We start from the raw sequence: 21,336 nt of genomic DNA on the forward strand, positions 1-21,336 counted from the left end.
CAGTGTCGTGCAAAGATCATTCCTCTCTGTGGATAAAAATCAATTCCAGAAAGGCCTAGAAGTGAATAATACTTATTTTGAGTAACGAATATAAACCATGTATTTAACATGGCAAAATTACCTGAATGTCAAGACTACAATTTTAAGACCTCTAAGCAAAGCACGCAGTCTGTGTTAACACATTTTCAGTAGTGAAACTCCTGGTTTTGTTCTCTGCCATTAGTGCATTTCAGAAAGTGTACAAATCCTTCTTCTTTTGAGTTGATGTGACCAACACTTCTTTCCCGCTTATTTTCTTCATCTTTCCTGCAAAATCTACATCTCCAGTGCCTCATATTTCCCTTTCAACATATCTGAGACTTTCAGATCCAGGCACAATTTCTGTTTACCTTAAAACCTGAAGTGCAGCTGGAGACCTGGGTCTGAGGAAACAGGGACTTGCACCAAAACGTGACAACACCAGGTTACTGATGGTGTGGCTCTGAAAGGAGGGACTGTGTTGTGCCAAGAGAACACATGCCCCACATTCAGATCCTGGTCTCATAGAAAACAACTGGGTGCTCTTTATTTTTCTTCACATTGTACTCTAGCTAGTGGCATACTTGGAGGGGCATTTATTTGGTAGTGAGCCATGTAGTCCGAAAATAATGTTTAGTCAAATTTAAAATATGTTTGCCTTTTTTCCCAGAGTCTAAGAAAACAAAATCCAGATGAAAACATCTCTCTGCCGTCTTCTCTCCAGCACTGGTATCGGTTATAAAGCAAGCAAAAGTAACGGACAATCATTGACAATGAATGAATAAAGAAGATGTGGTCTCTGTATACAATGGAATATTATTCAGCCATTAGAAACGACAAATACCCACCATTTGCTTTGACGTGGATGGACCAGGAGGGTTTTATGCTGAGTGAAATAAGTCAATCAGAAAGGACAAACATTATATGGTCTCATTCATTTGGGGAATATAAAAATAGTGAAAGGGAATAAAGGGGAAAGGAGAGAAAATGAGTGGGAAATATCACTGAGGGTGATAAATCATGAGAGACACCTAACTCTGGGAAATGAGCAAGGGGTAGTGGAAGGGGAGGTGGGCAGGGGGTGGGGTTGACTGAGTGACAGGCACTGAGGGGGGCACTTGGCAGGATGAGCACTGGCTGTTATGCTATATGTTGGTAAATTGAACTCCAATTAAAAAATAAGTCAAAAAAATTTTAAAAAGTAACAGACAAGGCAGGTGTTACAAAGTTTTAGCGCTACATTTAGAGATACCGCTCCAAGTTCCAGAAAGTTATTTTTTAATAGATCCTCACCAATGCCAGTACATAACTGAATCATTTTCACAACATGGAAATAGCCAGATCTCATCATTTTGTAATTCATTCCCCACATGTTGTTGCTATAACAGCATTGGGAAGGAGGAGTTAAGATTCTGGATCAGGGTCCTTGATCTTGTCTCGTAACTGGAATATGATAGACAGTTATGCAATCATTCTGATTTCCGATGAAATCAGAGGTCTGGGAGAGCAAAAACTGCAAGTCGACATGTAGAAAACCGACTACCTTTTGGACGTAGGAGGTGTGGATTTTGTCATGGAGACATATAGCTGTGGCGATGATGACAGGAGGGAGGCTGGTCCAGAATATTCTGCAGAGTAGTATGAGTAGCAGAGAGGAAAATCTGAACCTTTTATGTCCGCCTCCATGGGGATGTGCTGCCTTCAAGGTGCACAGGTGGTAAAGAGGGAGGAATCCCAGGATACTAATGGGTCTAACGAACCCCAGTGTTGTAGGAAGAATGTGTGGCTCAAATGTGATGCACAGCAGTAAGGACAGGAGCATGGACGGTGGCTGAGGACAGTGAGTCCAGGTGTGGGCTTCCTGCTCTATTTTGTCATACCCCGAGTGTTATCCTGGGACCAGATTATAAAGGACAAACAAGAGATGAGACCCTGTTTAAGTGTTTCTGGGTGATGTCACTGCATTCCCAGACTCTGTAGATTAAACAACAGACACTCATTCTCACAGCTCTGGAGGTTGGGATGTCTGAGGTCCAGGTGCAGGCAGATGTGGTATCTGGAGAGTGCCCACGTCCTAGCGCGTCCTTTCCCTGTCACCTCATATGGGGCCCAGAGGCAGGGAGCTTTCCTAGACCTGGTGTATAAGGTCCCTGATCCCATCATGAGGCTGCACCTCCTGACCTAAGTGCTCCCCTAAGGCCCCACCCCATCCTCCCTTCACATGGACATTAGGTTCCAAAACAGGGATGTAGAGGTCACACAGAGTGAGCTGATATCAGCACCTGAAGGATCCATGAGATATTCCCTACAGGTGGAAAGTCCTCCTCCACCTTTGTGCTCTCAGTTCTCATAATAGTTTAGTTTAATTTGTCATCACACCTTATCTTTAATTGTCACCTGCTGACACCTGTGATCACCAGTCCTCCCTCTTCTCCTCCAGCCCCACCCATGGGATATCCAGCAGGAACCATTGAATTCCCTCCTTTGATGGAGATGTGACACTGAATCCACACAAGTCCCTCCTGGAGCAGGACCTCGTCCCTACCACTGTCCCACAACACACACCATGAGCCAGTGTCCTTCCAAAATCCAAGCACTTATGACGTGATGACAGGCCTGCCCTGCTCTCAACAGACACGATGATGAAGGTGATAAAGGTTTGTACTCTCATGTCTGTGTGTGTTTGGGGTGCTCTTCAGACTACACATCCTCACAACATACTTCTTGGGGCCCCTTGCTTTCCCAGATTCACATTGATATTGATTCTTTAAGAGTGGTTAAAGACTGAAGTCACACCTGCACTCCGTCTTCTCTCCATTTGATTTTTGAGCCCTTTGTAGTGTCATGACCAACATGAATTTTATGTTGTTTCTAAAATCCTTGCATATGAGAATTGATGAATACCCACCCTTTGCAACAACGTGGATGGAACTGGATGGTATTATGCTCAGTGAAGTAAGTCAATTGGAGAAGGACAAACATATGGTCGCATTTATTCAGGGAATGGAAAAATCGAGAAAGGGAATAAAGGAGAAAGGAAGGAAAATGAGGGGGAAATGTCAGGGAAGGAGACAGAACATGAGAGAATCCTCACTCTGGGAAATGAACAAGGGGTAGTGGAAGGGGAGGTCGGTGGAGGGTTCGGGTGACTGGGTGACAGGCAGTGAGGGGGGCACTTGGCCGGATAAGCACTGGGTGTTATGGTATATGTTGGCAAATTGAAATCCAATAAACATACACAAAATAAAATAAAATCATTGCACAATGAGCTGGGTAGTTGTTTCATGTTCCATGTATATAGCTGGGACTCTTATAGAAGAGAAGTTGTGGTAAATGGAGATATGGGTAATAAACTGGTTTTTATGGACAGTAGTAAGAAATTTTAAGCAGATTTGTCCTTGAGCATATAAGAAGAGTTGTTGACTAAATCCAACCAACTTTCCAAAACAGAAACTGAATAAGGAATAAGCAAAACAAGAGGCACTGCCATTTTTGGGTGTTGGAATATTTCACTTTCTATGACAACAAAGTGTGTAAGTTAGAGATTGAATACGTAAGCACAGAATCCTGTACCCAGAGAGACTCCCTTGGGGAAACTGCTCCTTGGAGAGGAAGACCAGACCCTGACAGGAAACCTGCCCAGAGCCTCCATCTGCATCTGCTCCTGGGCCTTCAACACAGAAGTGGTGAGGACTGTGCACCCCCTGGTGGTACTGATCCCCTTCTACAGGGAGGTTTGTGTCTGGACTCACACTGAGGTCGACTCACTGTGTCCTTCGCACAGTAATACACGGCCGTGTCCTCGGCTCTCAGGCTGTTCATCTGCAGATACAGCGTGTTCTTGGCGTTGTCTCTGGAGATGGTGAATCGGCCCTTCACAGCGTCTGCGTAGTATGTGCTACTTCCATCATACCAAATAACTGCGACCCACTGCAGCCCCTTCCCTGGAGACTGACGGACCCAGCTCATGTCATAGCTACTAAAGGTGAATCCAGAGGCCACACAGGACAGTCTCAAGGTCCCCCCAGGCTTCACCAGGTCTCCCCCAGACTCCACCAGCTGCACCTCACCCTGGACACCTGCAAACACAAGACATCCTGGTCAGGAAACTGTCCCACATCCCCTGTTTCTGTCACTCACCTCCACTCACATACTCAGGGTTTCTGGTTCTTCATGAATTACCTTTTAAAATAGCGACAAGGAAAACCCAGCAGAGCACAGACTCCATGGTGGTTTGTCTGTGTTGTGTCCTGAGCACTGAATGGGGTCACCTGGGAACCCTGGGGCTGGAGTTCCTCTCCCAGCTGCAGGGTCGGGGCTGGGCTTCTTTAATAAGTGGAGGGAGGCCCCTATTTGCATGTCCCCTGACTATATAGTCACCTACCAACTTAGATTCAATTCTTAATAAGTTATATACAAAGATTGCTTCACAACCCCAGATCAGTTTGTTTTGGTTTCACAGTGAATTTATGATGTTCTAATCCATGCATTTATCTTTGCATTTCTGTTCCTCTTTAAAGGTCTTTCATTAGTATAGGCCATTTTTAAACAGTTTTTATTCTGCTTAATGAAGTTTAATCATAAATATTTATTTTTGGTACCAGTATAAAGGTGATTGTTTTCTAAATTTGATACAGAAAATTTGTTGTTAGGGTGTAGGATTTAACCTTATTGTCTATGCTGATTTTATATCCTGAATTTTCTTTGAGCTCATTAGTTACTTGTAATTGTTTTTTGAAATAATTTTCCTCATTGACTATGTATATGCAAACAAATTATTTAACTTCCTATTGACTTATTTTAATATCATTTATTTTATTATTGCCTAATTTCAAGGGTAATCTTAGATTTAGGTGCATAAATATTTTCCCTGTTATTTGTCAGATTCTTTACTCAATATTTTGTCTGATTTATAGCAGATTTAGGATAGCAAATGAATTTCTTTTTGCATGTGGATCAGCTGCCTAATATATGGTGTGGTGCGGGACCTCACGAAGGGCAGGAAGTCTGTTCACAACTTCTGCCCAATTCTGATTGGAGATATATATCTTTGGTGTGTGTTGAGATTGATAAGTTCATTTTAGATTTGAATTTGAGCCTTTAATCTGATAAGATTAAGTGGCCTTTTAGTTACTTTGAGTGATTCCTTTCCTGTGAAAATGCTCTTTCCTTGATAAAGTCGCCATAGTTCATTTTCCTTTGTTTTCCCTTGCCTCTGGAGACACGTCTAGAAGTGGTTGCAGCTGAGGTAGAAAAGGCGCTGCCTGTGTTCTCCTGAGGATTCTGATGGTTTCCTGACTCACATTTAGGTCTTTCATCAAGTTTGAGTCCATTTTTGTGAATGATGTAAAACAAGTGTCCCCTTTCATTCTTCTGCATGTGGCTCTCCAATATTGCCAATGGCATTTATTGAAGAGATTTTCTTTTATTCCATTGGATATTCTTTCCCGCTTTGTCAAGATTTTTTGCCCATACTATTCTGGGTCCATTTCTGGGTTCTTAAAGTTTTCTATTTATCTATAAGTCTGTATTTTTTCCAGGGCCATACTATCCTGGTGATCACAACGTTGTAATTTACCTTGCAACCAGAATCACGATGTCTCCAGCTTTGCTTTACTTTTTCAGGATTGCTTTGGTTAGTGGAGGTCTTTGTGGTTCTCTAAAGGTTTTTAGATCATTTGCTCAAGCTCTGCAACAAATGCTGGTGATATTTCATAAATCTGGCTTTGAAGGGATAACTTGCTCTTGGTAGTATAGTTATTTTTTCAATATTTATTCTTCTAATCTATGAGAATAAATATTTCCTATCTACTTGCATCTTCCATACTGTCTTTCATAAGTGTTCTGGAATGTTTAGACTATATATCCATCCCTCTTTGGTTAGGATTTTCCCTCATTATCTGATGATTTCTGGTGCAATTATAAATTGCATCCAGTCCTTTTTTTCCTTCTTTTCTATTTCATTTGCACTATGTAGAAAAGCTATTGACTTCCTTGTATTCATTTTACATGCTCCGATCTTGCTGAACTCCGGTGTCAGTTCTAGAAATTTTTTCAACGAATCTTTGGGATTTAAACTTAAAATAACTTTCGTGTGAAGAATGAAAGTTTGATTTTTTCTTTGCTGAGTTGGAGGACATTTCCTTCTGTTTGTTGTCTGATGGTTGAGGCTAGGCCTTCTACCACAATGGTGAAGAACAGTGGTGATGGAGGGCATCCCTGTCCTGTTTCTGATCTTAGGGGAAAAGCTCTCAACTTTTCCCTGTTGAGGAAGACATTCTCCATGTGTCTTCTGTAAATGGCTTTTATGTTGAATATGTTCCCCTATCTCTACGCAGCAAGAAATTTTTAACATGAAAGTATAATCGCTCTTGCCAAAAGCTTTTTGGGCATGAGTTGAGATTATAAAATGGTCCTTATCCTTTGTTTCATTAATGATCCAAATCCCATTGTTGGATTTGCAGATGATGATCCACCCTTACAGACCAGAAATTAGGCCCATTTCATCATGGCGAATTATCCTATTAAGGTACTGGTGGATCCTGTTTGTTAGGATCTTGGCGACATTTTGCATCCATATCCATCAAGGATATTAGTCTTTAATTCTCATTTTAGGTTAGATCTTTGTCTTCCTTTGAGGTCAAGGCAATGATACCCTCTGAAAATGAGCTTGGAAGTTTCCATTAATTTCTATTTTTTGAAAAATTTTCAGGATAGGTATTAATTCTATTTCAATGCTTGTTGCATTCCCATGGGTAGCCATCTGTCCCAGAACTTTTGATTGTTAGAAGACTTTTAAATATGTTTGATTTTCATTCCCTGGTTTGGAGTCTTTACATATTTTCTATTCATTCCTGTTTCCAACTGGGTTGTTTCTACATTTACTTGAAGGCATCCATTTTTTCTCTGATTGCTGAATTTGTTGGCATGTTATTGCTCATAATGTTTTCTCTAATAGTTTATTTTTCATGTATTTATTCCATATTTATTTAAGCTCAATTTTCCAACATAGAGTAACACCAAGTGCTCATCTCATCACGTGCCCTCCTTAGTGCCCGTCACCCAGGTACCAGGTCCTACCACCCACTTCCCTTCCCCAGCCCTTTGTTTGACTCCCAGGGATAGGAGTCTCTCATGTTTGGTCTTCCTCTCTGATTTATCCCCTCTCATTTTACCTCCTTCCCTTATGATCCTTTTCGTTGTATGAGAGAAAGTATGATGATTGTCCTTCTGGGACTGACTTATTTCATTGGCATAATACTGTGTAGTTACAAACATGTTGATGGAAATGGTAGCTACTGATCCTTTCTAATGACTTAGAAATATCCCTTTGTATATATAAACCATATCATGTTTATCAATTTGTCTCTCAAAGGACATCGTGGCTTCTCCCAGAATTTGGCTATTGTGGACATTGCTGCTATAAACATTGGGGTGCAGGTATCCTGCTGTTTCACTGCATCTGTGTCTTTGGGATAAATCCCTGACAGTGCAATTGCTGGGTCGTAGGCAGATCTATTTTTAACCCTTTAGGAACCTCCACACTGTTTTCCAGAGTGGCTGTACCAGCTCATATTCCCACCAACAGTGGAAGAGGGTTCCCCTTCCTCTACATCCTCTCGAACATGTGTTGTTTTATTTCTTATTAATATTCGCCATTCTCTGTTGTGTAAAGTAGCAGCTGATTGTGTTTGGATGTGCTTTTATCTGATAGAGAGTGATGTGGAGAATTTTTTCATGGACTTGTTGGCCATATGTAGGTCTTATTTGGAGAAATTCCTGTTCAAGATTTCTCCCCATTTCTTAACAGGATTCCTTGTTTCTTGGGTGTTGGTTTTGATAAGTAATTTACACATGTTGGATACAAGCCCTTTGCCTTATATGTTATTTGATAATATTATCTTCCCTTCTGTTGACTGTTTCTTTTGCTGTGCAGAAGTTATTTATCTTGAAGAAGTTCCAATAATTCATTTTTACTTTTGTTTCCCTTGCCCTCATGGATGTATCTTGCAAGAAGTTGCTGTGGCCAAGTTCAAAAGGGGTATTTCCTCTACTATTTTGATGGAATCTTGTCTCACACTTAGATATTTCATATATTTTGATTTTATCTTTTTGTACAGTGTAAGAGAATGGTCTAGTTTCATTCTTCTGCATGTGGCTGTCCAATTTTCCCAGCACCATTTATTGAAGACAGTGTCCTGAATATGGTCACCCAGGGATACTGGGGCTGGGGCTCCTCTCCGAGCTCAAAGTCTGGACTGGGGTGCTTTAATTAGTGGAGGGAGGGCCTTATTTGCATGTTCTCTGACTATAACCTCAGCTTTAAATTTTTATTTTTGATGCAAGTAAAGTGATATTTTTGTTAATTTTATATAGTTTTTGTTAGTGTTGGAATCATAACTGTATTTGTTTATTTTATATCCTGAATTTTCCCTGAAATCCTTAGCTGATTCTTCGTTTGTAGAGTTTGTAGGCATTGCCCCTGTAGCAGATCATGTCATATGGAAATGAATAATATTTCTTCCTCTCTATTGATTAATTTTTTATTGCCAACTTTCCCTGGGTAGTTCTTCACCTCGTTGGAGCAGAATAAATTGCTCTGCTTTTCTTCTGATTTCATTGCCTCATCTAATAGCTCAGTAGACATAAGACATAACTAAGGGGAGATGCATTTCATTTTCCAGGTGCATGAGCTACGTAAAATACAACACCCATACAATGACCACAGCAGGCAGCACTTCTGCCCTTAGACAATACGATGGTGTGTTTGTGGATATTTAAGGCCAGGATTTGGGTTTTGGTCAGTGAATGAGTGAGCAGATGACAAGGGTTGTTTGCAGAGCCTTCTGAGCCCTGTTCCCTACCATGATTTGCAGGATGGTTTTCCTCTCTTGAAACAGAGAAAGAGTAAATCCCAACAAATATTTATTTGACTGGCTTAGGGAGCTTAAAAGGTTCTTTACACAACAAATGCAGCCTGAAAAAGCCAGAGTATCAGCGTTGGATTCATGTGTCACTAGTATCTTTGTCTGTGCCTACAAAACTTAGGAATGTCTGTCTTAACTCTGTAAAGAAAGTCTATAATCTTTTGATAAGGATTGCATTGACTGCATAGCAAGTTCTGGGTAGCATATATTTTAAAAATATTCCTGTTTTTGAAATTATTTCATAACTTTCTTATTCACACCTAGAGTGATGCAGAGACATAGTGAGAGGGAGAAGCGGGATCTCTACAGGGAGCCCATTGTGGAATCCATCCAAGGACCTTGAGTTTGACGAGAGCCAAAGGCAGACACTCAATCACTGAGCAACACAGGTGTCCAAACAATAGTTATTCTTCTAATACATAAACATGCAATGGTTTTCTATCTCGTTGTGTCTTCCTCAGTTTACTTCTTAAAAAGCTGTATAAGTAGAAATATGTTGAAAAAATCAAAGTACCTCAGGAGGGGGACATCACAATGTTGGTGGTCAAGCTGTATTACTGAGTCGTTATCATCAAGACAACCTGGTACCTGCACAAAACAACACATAGATGAATGGAACAGAGTAGAGAAGCCAGAAATGGATAATCAACTCTATGATCAACTAATCCTCCAGAATCAAGAGTGCATGTGCAATGGAAAACACACAGGCTCATCAATAAATAGTGTAGAACACTCGCCAAAGTAACTGAAGAAGACACAAAGAAAGTGAAAATACACCATGCCCATGAAATGAAAGAATAAATATTTTTAAGATGCCTCTACTATGCAGAGCAGTCTACACATTCAATGCAATCCCCATCCATTTACCATGTTCCCCAGTGTAGTTAACTCGCCATGTGATATTGAGTGTACAATATAGTGATGACACTTCCATCCATCCCCCACTGCTCCTAGGACCAGTGCTCTCCCTTATCCAGGTCTGCTATGTCACTTGGGCCCTCCCACCTCCCCCTTTACTAACCAACAGTATGTTTCCATATTGAAGAGTATGTTTCATGGTTTGTCTCAATAAATTTTTCCCCTTGGATAATTTGTGTTTTTTAATTGAATTTTGCATATGAGTGAGTCATACGGTATTTGTCTTGTTGTGACTTAGTTAACATTACACGCTATCTAGTTCTATACTCTTTGCTGCAAATTGCAAGGATTCATTCTTCTTTGTGTATGTCCCGCATCTCTGCATCCTTTCATCAGTAGTGGACAGTTGGGCTGCTTCCCTTATTTGTCTATAGCACAAACAGGTCCTATAAATATAGGGATGTGAACTTCTCTTTGAATTAGTGTTTTATTTTTTGGGTAAATACACTGTACCACAACTATTTGATCATGCAGTAGTTCTATTTTTAACTGTAGTAGGAATATCTATACTGTTTTCACAGTGTCTACACCAATGTCACTCCCACCAGCAGTGTAAGAGGAACCTTATCCCTTCTAGAAACACTTCACAGTGTTTATATCATGGAAGAAGTTTTCAGAGCATGATGCTAAGACCCTAAGAGGAGACGACTGTTTAACTCCTTCCCTGGATTAAGAAATCCCTCAATCTTGTGTTCTCTGGTGAGTGTGAGTGTCCTCTGATGGTCCAAGTCCACATGTTGGATCCCAGGATCCCAGCAGACATTCACGGATCTGTTTTCCTCCCTTCTCTTTTATCCACAATCAACATAGAGAACTTTGCAGCATGAGCACCATGGAGCCTCCTGTTCAGAGAATGTCTCCCCTTACTTATTTCCCATCTTTGCCTCCTCACTCTGCTCCTGGCTTACAAATATCCAGATACCCTTACTGTATTCAGAGGTTTCCAGGAATCTTGTATCAAGTATTCTTTAGCATATTTAAGAGACAGAAGCACTTTTTCTTCCATAAAAGTGAGAAGAAAATGAAAGATGCTTTCTGGACTCACAAATGATACTGAAACAGGCAGATAAAGTGCTCTGCCTCAAACATGTACCAAATTCAAAGAAAAGGAAGGGTTGAACCAGATTAAAAAAAAACAGCACAGTAGTTGGAGTCTGAGATTCAGAACATTCTCAAGCCTTGATCCTAGTGGAATGTTGCCCAGATGGATGTTCATTGCTTAGTGTTGGTGATGCCTTTTGAACTTACATTTTACCTCCTCTGAAACAAAATGCCAGCACCTGTTCTTTAATGTTTGCGGAGAATTGTGTTCATAAGGAGGTGGTCTGTGTTTTATTTTATTTTTTAATTTATTTTTTGTTTGCTTTTGCATTTTGTTTGGTGTTTCCAGTTTTTTTTAAGATTTTATTTATTTATTCATGATAGACATGCACAAAAAGAGAGGCAGAGACACAGGCAGAGGAAGAAGCAGGCTCCATGCAGGGAGCTCGATGTGGGACTTGATCCGAGGACTCCAGGATCACCTCGGGCTAAAGGTGGCACTAAACCACTGGGCCACCGGGGCAGCCCTGTTTCCAGTTTTGTGTGTGTGTATGTGTGTGTGTGTGTGTTAGATTCATAGATCTATCACCTCCTAGAAAAGGATTTACACCAAAAGTAGGTACCCAAATATCACCATACCTGAGTTAGATGATTAGATTTTGGAAGATATAAATTATGATATGTAGGTAAAATTTGGCCTTGGGTCATTACTGTTATGGGTTGCCATTTAGGGTGATGCCAATGTGTGTCACTGTCAATCCCATGTGAGAATAAGGTGAACATTTGCATGTCTGAGTATGGACTGTATTTATCTAGGTCATTGTTGAGTCTGTGGTTGATAACTTTGTGGCCCAACAGATTGTCATGGTTGATAATTTCAGAGATCTTGATATTACCACCATGATGGGGAGTTTTGATCTGGACATTGGGGGATTGAAAGACATTCACCTTCTGTCCATCTCATGTCTCCAGATGCGAGGGACTGAGGACTCAACATCCATTAGTGGTTTCACTCTGTGAATTGGGCAGGGAAAACCTCATAACCAAGTGAAGCCACTTTCCTCTATAAACTCCAGGTCTCTTTCTGGTTCTGTGTGTCTAACTGAACTCAGATACGTGTACATGGATGGAAGGAAAACTCCATGAGTCAGAGAGAGACTTTGCCGTATAAACAAGGAAAGGTCCCTAAATTTGTCATTGCACCTGAGTCTGGTGTGCACCTGGTTCTCTGCAGGCCTGATGGGATGATGCAGGACACCTGTCAGTGGAGAGGGGAGCCATCCCTACAAACTTGGCTCTGGGATGTCTGCCAGAACCCATTACCATCCTCACAGTGAATGTGATTAGACCCAGGGGTATCCACAGGGTGTCTCTTACCAGCAATCTTTAGGTCCCTAGCATTTGTGTGGAGCCATCAAGCCTCTGAGTTGTTTCTCTCCAAGTGTTTCATTGCCATAGGTTCTATTGGATGGGAAATGTAGCCTCTTTCAGTAAGTTCAGAGAACCCACCTCTCCTGGAAGGAGTCATTCCTGGGATCTTGTCTCTGGTATAAACCTCTGATCTGTGTTCTGATAGTGAAAGTGAAGGTCTTCTTCCCTTGAAGATAAAATCTGATATGGTTTCCACACTTATTCCCAACTATTCTCATTGTGAATCACTAACGAGATTGTCATTGGTCTGATAATTCTCCCAAGGAGCCAGTGCTGGGATCCATGGGTGGTGTCAGGTGGTGGAGACCGGGGTACAGATCCTGGTAAAAAGGCATCCCCAAGCTCAGTATTGTTTCCTACAGAGGAAAGGGAGGTGAATGGGAATGCCAGCTGACACTTGTCTGTGACTTCTGCAGATCCAGCAGCACTCTGTGCACGAGGATGGACCAGGAGCTCAGGATGACCCCACGCAGGCAGGTTGTGGGAGACCATGCCTGGATAGGCTGCCCGTGAGGTGTGGGCACAGATGATCTAGTATGGGCAGCTTTGGATCGATGTCGAGCCAAAGGGACACCACACTGATAGTCCCTATATTTTAGTTAACCAATGTTGTTTATCTGTTATTAATAAAATGATAAAATGCAAAAAGAGAGACTTGTTTAATTAGATCCCTTTGGCTATGTCCTTTGAGGCAAAATTTCTCTTTATTCCTGAATGTATAATGATCATAAAATTATTCTGAAACCTCTGTGTCTCTCATGAATAAATAAATAAAATCTTTAAAAAATTATTCTGAAACCTTAAAAAAGACTTTTATAAATATACGGTAGATTTTCTGTCAGTTAAACGGCTTTATTTTTATTTTAGAAATAGTACACAGAGTGAATCTTAAAATTTTTGAAGTGTAAAGCACAGTACTGTTAGGCATATGCACTGGAAATTGTCACCCTGAAGCACCTACAACAGAACCTCATTGATTCCACAACACCTGTTATGAAGGTCAGCCCTTGCCGGCTCAGAGGCTCAGGAGCCAACCAGAGTTGTATTGCTGGTCACATATCATCTGGGCCTTTGCAAGAGCTCCCAGGGTTATTGATATAATTGAGTTGAGTAGAGATACAGATAATATGTTAATGTTTACAAGGTATATCCTTTTCATCCCTCATGTAGGAAGCAAATAACATCAGGACAATTAGGCAGGAGTTAAAGCACATGCATATTCCAAAGCAAAAATTTAAGAATAAGCCATCTACTCCCAAGTCATACAAGATTCTGAGGGGCAAGATGACGGAAGAGTAGGGTCTCCAAGTCACCTGTCCCCACCAAATTACCTAGATCACTTTCAAATCATCCTGAATACCTACAAATTTGGCCTGAGATTTAAAGAGAGAACAGCAGGAATGCTACAGTGAGAACAGTTCACGCTTCTACCAAGGTAGAAACATGGAAAAAAATAAAACAGCATCTAAAGGGGAGGGGCCCCAGCGAGGAGCTGGACTAAAAGAAGCCTTAATAATCTACATTTTTTAAAAAAGATTTTATTTATTTATTCATCTCTCTCTCTGTCTCTGTCTCTCTCTCTCTCTCTCACACACACACACACACACACACACACACACACACAAACACAGAGGCAGAGACACAGGCAGGGGGAGAAGCAGGCTCCAAGCAGGGAACCTGATATGGGACTCGATCCAGGGTCTCCAGGATCACACCCTGGGGTGAAGGCGGTGCTAATCTGCTGAGCTACCCGGGCTGCACAATAATCTAATTTTATCCTACATTTCGCTACACCAATTGTTAGAGTATAAAGTCCAGAATTTCCATTTTTTAATAGATTATTAAATTTCATTTTCACATAAGTGGTAATTAGTGAATCTCTAAATACTACCAGCTTTGTTTAATAGAAAAAACTGCCTGAATTATGCATGAAACAGAGGACAATGTTTAAAATTTCCAGTTGTAGTTCTTCTTTTAAATTTTTATTTGAATTGCAGTAGACACTCCTGTGTGTGTGCACGTGTGTGGTAATTAAGTATTATTCAATTATACACATGTGTATATTTGTGTACTCAGCACCACAACTAAGCCATAGAACTGTTCTATAGAAAGTATCCCTCATGCAATCCTCTTATAGTCAGTCACCACAATACCACTCACTTCCCTAACTGTTGGAAACCACTAATCTTTATAACATTTTCATGTCAAAAATGTTATAAAATTGGAATCATACACAATGTACCTTAGGGATTGCTTTTTTCACTCAGCATAATTCCCTCTAGGTTCATCTAATTTGTTGTGTGTATCGATAATTTGTTTCTTTTCATAGCTGAGTTGTATCCCATGGTGTAGATGTAAAATGTTGGTTTTACCATTAATTGGCTGAAGGATATAGGGGCTGATTCTGAGTTTTAGCTGTTACAACTAAAGCTGCTATGAACATTCAAAAAAATGAATTGCAGTAGAGGTCACATACAGTGTAACACCTGTTTCATGTATTCAACATGCTGATTGCACACTTCCATACATCACCCAGTGTTCATCAGGACAAGTGCACTCCCTAAGCCCCCTCTGACAGGTCACCCATCCCCCAGTCTCCTCCCACCTCGTAACTATCATTTTTTATCTCTGTATTGAAGGGACTATTTTTGATCTCTGCATCAATCTCTTTGTTCATTTGTTCTGTTTCTTAAATTCAAACTATGACTCGAAGTATACAGTATTTTCTTTTTCTCACTGGCATGTCAATTAGCATTATGCATACTACTTCCATCCTCATACTTGTAAATTGTTAGATTTATTATTATTATTTTTTATTATTTATTTATGATAGGCACACAGTGAGAGAGAGAGAGGCAGAGACACAGGCAGAGGGAGAAGCAGGCTCCATGCACCGGGAGCCCGACGTGGGATTCGATCCCAGGTCTCCAGGATCGCGCCCTGGGCCAAAGGCAGGCGCCAAACCGCTGCGCCACCCAGGGATCCCAAATTGTTAGATTTTTTTTTTTTTAATTTTTATTTATTTATGATAGTCAGAGAGAGAGAGAGAGAGAGAGGCAGAGACACAGGCAGAGGGAGAAGCAGGCTCCATGCACCGGGAGCCCGACGTGGGATTCGATCCCGGGTCTCCAGGATCGCGCCCTGGGCCAAAGGCAGGCGCCAAACCGCTGCGCCACCCAGGGATCCCCAAATTGTTAGATTTAATTCCATTGCAATGATTAGTAAAATCCCTATGTATCTAGCTCTATCTTTTTTTTTTTTTTTTTTTAATTATTTTTTTTATTGGTGTTCAATTTACTAACATACAGAATAACACCCAGTGCCCGTCACCCATTCACTCCCACCCTATCTCTATCTATCTATCTCACATGTTCTTTATCCATTCATCAGTTGACAGATACTGGGATTGTTTCCATAGTTTGCCTAATGTAGATAATGCTGCTGTAAACATTGAGGTGCGTGTATCCCTTTGAATCAGCACTTTTGTAATCTTAGTGTAAATACCCAGTAGGGCAGTTGCTGGATCACAGGGGAGGTCTACATTTACCTATTTGAGGCACCACCATATGGTGTCTCTGAGTGGCTGCACCCCTGCCCACCCACATCTCCTGACCAGAGAATTCTGCAGGGCCCCAGTTCTAGTGGAGGTGGTTTCATGGCTCATTTAACGAGCTGAGCAGAGCACACCCAGTTAAAACTCATCACATTCTTCCCAAGGACCACACACTGCCCACTTCAGGCAGGGATAGCGTGTGTAGATGCCAGACCTGAAGGAAAGAGGCACCAAAACAGTACATCACAGTGCATACAGCACACACCAGAGACACTCTCTGAAGATCCAGACCCAGGACCCTATGTGACCTCTTCTTCATAAAACTGTTATAGTTGTAGCAGGATCTATAACTGGCATTTGTACACACAGAGGAAGATAAAGACTTAGAGAAAATTCCAAGATTAAGGAATTCAATTCCAGTTTCCTGCCTGGAGCCACCTCAATTTGGTTTTCTCATGTCAGTCCCTTTGACCCTGCCAAATGAGAGAAGACTTTTCTGCCTCCAGATCCAGCAGTTTCCATCCTTGAATGGGTTGTTTTCATCACCGAGACTTCCAGCAGCCCATCCCATCCAAAATGGAGTTACATAGACTGTAGGGAGACATATAACTCATGACAATTATATTCCTGCATTTATGTCCTTGGGGAGGTTGCCAGAACTCCTGCCTGAAGCCCATGTCACATGGTGATAAGTGCTTTCTCTCTTTGTCACTCATCAGTGAGGTGATTTTCATGGAACACAAAACTCAACCATTACTACTGCAAAAATAATAACAATTGAATGACATACACCCAGACAGATGGCCTCACATGCAGCCAAAGGGCAGGAGGCATTCCCAGTCCTGGTGTATAAAGGCCCTGATCCCATAATGAGAATGCACCTCCTGACCTAAGTGGTCCCCTGAGGCCCCACTTCCTCCTCCCATCACATGGACGTTAGGTTCCAACATGTGGCTGTTAGAGGACTCACACAGTGAGCTGATATCAGCACCTGAAGGATCCATGAGTTATTCCCTGCAGGTGGAAGGTCCTCCTCCACTTTTGTTCTCTCAGTTTTCATAATTGTATAGTAGAATTTGTCATCACACCATATATTTGAGTATTACCTGCTGTCTCCTTGATCTCCAATCCTCCCTCTTCTCCTCCTGCCCCACCCATGGGAAATCCAACAAGCGCTCTTGAGTTCCCTCCCCAGATACTGGTGGGTACTGGTGGGAAACTGACTCCATATAATCCCCTCCTTGATCAGGACCTCATCATCACCACTTTCCCTCAACACACACCCTGAGCCAGTGTCTTTCCCTGGCTCCATCCAAACATATCTGACTTGCTGAGAGGCCTCCCCGCTTTTAACAGAAACAATGATGAAGCTGAAAACGTTTTCATACTCTTGTGTGTGTGTGTGTGTGTGTGTGTGTGTGTTGATGTTCAGACTCCACATCCACAGAACATCCTGCTGTGAATACTGCTTCCTTCCCAGGCTGTCACTGACATGGATGCTGTGTGCATGGATCAAGATATTGACCCCATTAGGGGTATGTCTTCTTTTGCTTTAGATATTTGATGCATTTGCAGCCTCATATCCAACATGGAGTTTATACTGCTTCTACCAAATTTCTCTTTGAGCTGGGTGATCATGTGATTCACAATGATTGCAGGTGTGGATCGGGGAAATGCTTAGGTAATGTACATGGAAATATTTGCAATTAACTGGTATTTAGGGTAAATAGTAAGCAACTGCAAGAATCTATGTCTTAGCAATATCACAGAAGTGACGTTGTGTTCTTGACAATGTATCATATCAGGGGATACACGATATATTTTTTCTCTCAGGATAATCTTGATCAAGGTAATGTGTGTTGGGTATTTCCACTGTAGATTTACTATTATTCCCTTTGTAACTAACAACTATATTTGGAGAGATGCTCTGAGATTACATAAATATTCTGGTTCACCCAATTATTTTATTATTTTATTATTTTATTTTACTTTATTTTATTTTATTTTATTTTATTTATATATATATTGTTAGTTATGATTCTTTTTTGAAAATAATAAATTTATTTTTTATGGTGTTAAATTTGCCAGCATACAGAATAACACCCAGTGCTCATCCCGCCAAGTGCCCCCTCAGTGCCCATCACCCATTCACCCCCAACCCCACCCTCCTCCCCTTCCACCATGCCCTGTTTGTTTCCTGGAGCTAGGAGCCTCTCATGTTCTGTCTCCATCTCTGATATTTCCCATTCATTTTCTCTCCTTTCCCCTTTATTCCCTTTCAGTATTTTTTATATCCCCCAAATGAATGAGACCATATAATGTTTGTCCTTCTCCAATTGACTTATTTCACTCAGCATAATACCCTCCAGTTCCATCCACGTTGAAGCAAATGGTGGGTATTTGTCACTTTTTTAAAATTTTCTTTAAAAAATATTTATTTATTTATGATAGAGAGAGGCAGAGACACAGGAGAGAGAAGCAGGATCCATGTGAGGAGCCCGACGTGGGACTCATTCCGGGAATCCAGGACCATGCCCTGGGCCAAAGATAGGTGCCAAACTGCTGAGCCACCCAGGGATCCCCATATTTGTCATTTCTAATGGCTGAATAATATTCCCTTGTATACCTATACCATATCTTCCTTATCCATTCATCTTTTGATGGACACTGAAGCTCCTTCCACATTTTTGCTGTGATATCCCCAAGAAATACAAAACCTTAATCTAATCATGCCAAAAGGGTCACATAAACCCAAAGTGAGAGGCATTCTTAGAACAACTGACCAGTACTCATGAAATGTTTCAAGGCCATGAAGGACAAAGAAAGACTTAAATAGCTGCCATAGGTTAGCAGAAAAAAAGAAAACAGCAACTAAATGCAATTGGGGATCCTAGTTTGGATCCTGGGCAGGAAAAAAAAACTATTTGGAAAACTGGTGAAATTTCAATAAGGGCTATAGATTACTCAATATTATAGTACCAGTGCAAATCATACTACTGTATAAAAAATTTATTATAGCAGGCAAATTAATACAATGTCACCATTATGCTAAATTATACAGTTATTCACTGTCCTAGCATTTTTATTCCAAATAAATAGAGCATGTATTACTCCTTCTTATGAAACCAGTTGCATAAGCCTACGTTTTCTAGAATCATTACATTTACCTATCCCCCAAATTATCTTTTCTATTATACTATCTCATCAAATTCACATATTTATTGATTGCCACAGTGTGCAGTGTACTCAAGATATAAGATGATTACAACGTTTCTACCTGCATAAACAAATCTAGAAAAACAGTTTATGTAATTTATGTTTTACATGCCTACTATAACCTATTATCATGTAAACTAAAAGTACTGTGAAATCTAATGTGAAATGGAGCAGCCACTCTGGAAAACTGTGTGCAGGTTCCTCAAAGAGTTAAAAATAAACCTGCCCTACAACCCAGCAATTTCACTGTTGGGGATTTACCCCAAAGATGCAGATGCAATGAAATGTCTGGATGCCTGCACCCCAATGTTTATAGCAGCAATGTCCACAATAGCCAAACTGTAGAAGGAACCTCGGTGTCCATCGAAAGATGAATGGATAAAGGAGATGTGGTTTATGTATGCAATGGATTATTACTCAGCTATTAGAAATGACAAACACCCACCATTTGCTTCCATGTGGATGGAACTGGAGGGTATTATGCTGAGTGAAATGAGTCAATCGGAGAAGTACAAACATTATATGTTCTCATTCATTTGGGGAATATAAACAATAGTGAAAGGGAATAGAAGGGAAGGGAGAAGAAATGGGTAGGAAATATCAGAAAGGGAGACAAAACATAAAGACTCCTAACTCTGGGAATCAAACTAGGGGTGGATGGAAACGGAGGAGGGCGGGGGTGGGGAGTCAATGTGTGATGGGCACTGAGGGGGGCACTTGACGGGATGAGCACTATTATTCTGTATGTTGACAAATTGAACACCAATAAAAAATAAATTTATTATTAAAGAAATAAAATAAAATTACTGTGAAATCTATTGATAAAAAAAGAATCGCTGTCTTTTGTGCATGGCATAATACCTGTTTTCATATAAAAAACAGATGTGTCTAAATCAGAGACTGAATAGGTATGCACATATCATCTGCATAGATAACTCCCTGGGGAAATCTGCTCCTTGGAGAGGAATCCCAGATCCTGACAGGAAACCTGCCCAGAACTTCCATCTGCACCTTCTCCTGGGCCTTCAAGACAGAAGTGGTGAGGAGTGTGCACCCCCTGGTGGTCCTGATCCCCTTAACAGAGAGGTTTGTGTCTGGGCTCACACTGAGGTCGACTCACTGTGTCCTTCGCACAGTAATACACGGCTGTGTCCTCGGCTCTCAGGCTGTTCATCTGAAGATACAGCGTGTTCTTGGCGTTCTCTCTGGAGATGGTGAACCGGCCCTTCACAGCGTCTGCGTAGCCTGTGCTACCTCCACTATCACTAATATCTGCGACCCACTGCAGCCCCTTCCCAGGAGCCTGGCGGATCCAGCTCATGTAGTAGCTACTGAAGGTGAATCCCGAGGCCACACAGGAGAGTCTCAGGGACCCCCCAGGCTTCACGAGGTCTCCCCCAGACTCCACCAGCTGTACCTCTCCCTGGACACCTGCAGACACAAGACATCCTGGTCAAACAACTGTCCCACATCCCCAGTTTCTCTCACTCACTTCCACTCACAGACTCAAGGTCTCTGCTTCTCTATGAATTACCTTTTAAAATAGCGACAAGGAAAACCCAGCCAAGCACACACTCCATGGTGGTTTGTCTCTGTTGTGTCCTGATCAGTGAATCAGGTCACCTTGGGATGCTGTGGCTGGGGCTCCTCTCCCAGCTGCAGGGTCAGGACTGGCCTGGATTAATCAGTGGAGGGTGGGCCCTATTTGCATGTCCTCTGACTATGTAACCAGCTCCAGACTTACATTCGTGTATTTAAAGCCAACACATGTATTGCACCACAATTCTATAGCAATTTGTGTAGATGGCCCTCTAACTATATGCAGTTCTAAGCACAGTTATTTATTAATTTCTGGGTGCATTTCAAAAGACACATCAATATAGGTCATTTTCTGGAGATATTTCATCTTGCTAGTAAATTTTAATTCTACATATTTATTTTAGGTGCTGGTGTAAATTGGATTATTTTGTTAATCTTGTATATGTAATTTGTTGTTATTATGTAGGAATATATCTTTATTTTATTTGCTGATTTTATATACTGATTTTTTGCTGAGCTCACGAGTTATTTCTTCCAGTTTTTATCTGGCGTTTTTACTCATTGACTCTATTAATACATTGTCATAAGAAAACTAATTATTTTCTTTCCAGTTTATCACCTTTTTTTTATGTAGATTTCTTGCCATGTTTACTGGTAGGTCTTCCAGTCTGTGGCAGAAAGCATTTTCCTCTT

At 41.1% G+C, this 21,336-nt stretch overlaps 2 gene segments (V, D, J or C); both read right to left on the reverse strand.

Annotated features, from left to right (window-relative positions):
- Positions 1–3,400: 3,400 nt before the first annotated feature.
- On the reverse strand, positions 3,401–4,362 carry LOC119876563. The segment is given in 3 exon segments: positions 3,401–3,471; positions 3,747–4,097; positions 4,201–4,362. Coding segments are annotated over 3 exon segments (468 nt in total).
- A 15,817-nt stretch (positions 4,363–20,179) lies between these two features.
- Positions 20,180–20,799, reverse strand: LOC119876564. The segment is given in 2 exon segments: positions 20,180–20,535; positions 20,639–20,799. Coding segments are annotated over 2 exon segments (402 nt in total).
- Between the last annotated feature and the right edge of the window lie 537 nt (positions 20,800–21,336).

This window comes from Canis lupus, chromosome 8 (genome assembly GCF_011100685.1).
Source record: "Canis lupus familiaris isolate Mischka breed German Shepherd chromosome 8, alternate assembly UU_Cfam_GSD_1.0, whole genome shotgun sequence".
Taxonomy (NCBI): domain Eukaryota; kingdom Metazoa; phylum Chordata; class Mammalia; order Carnivora; family Canidae; genus Canis; species Canis lupus.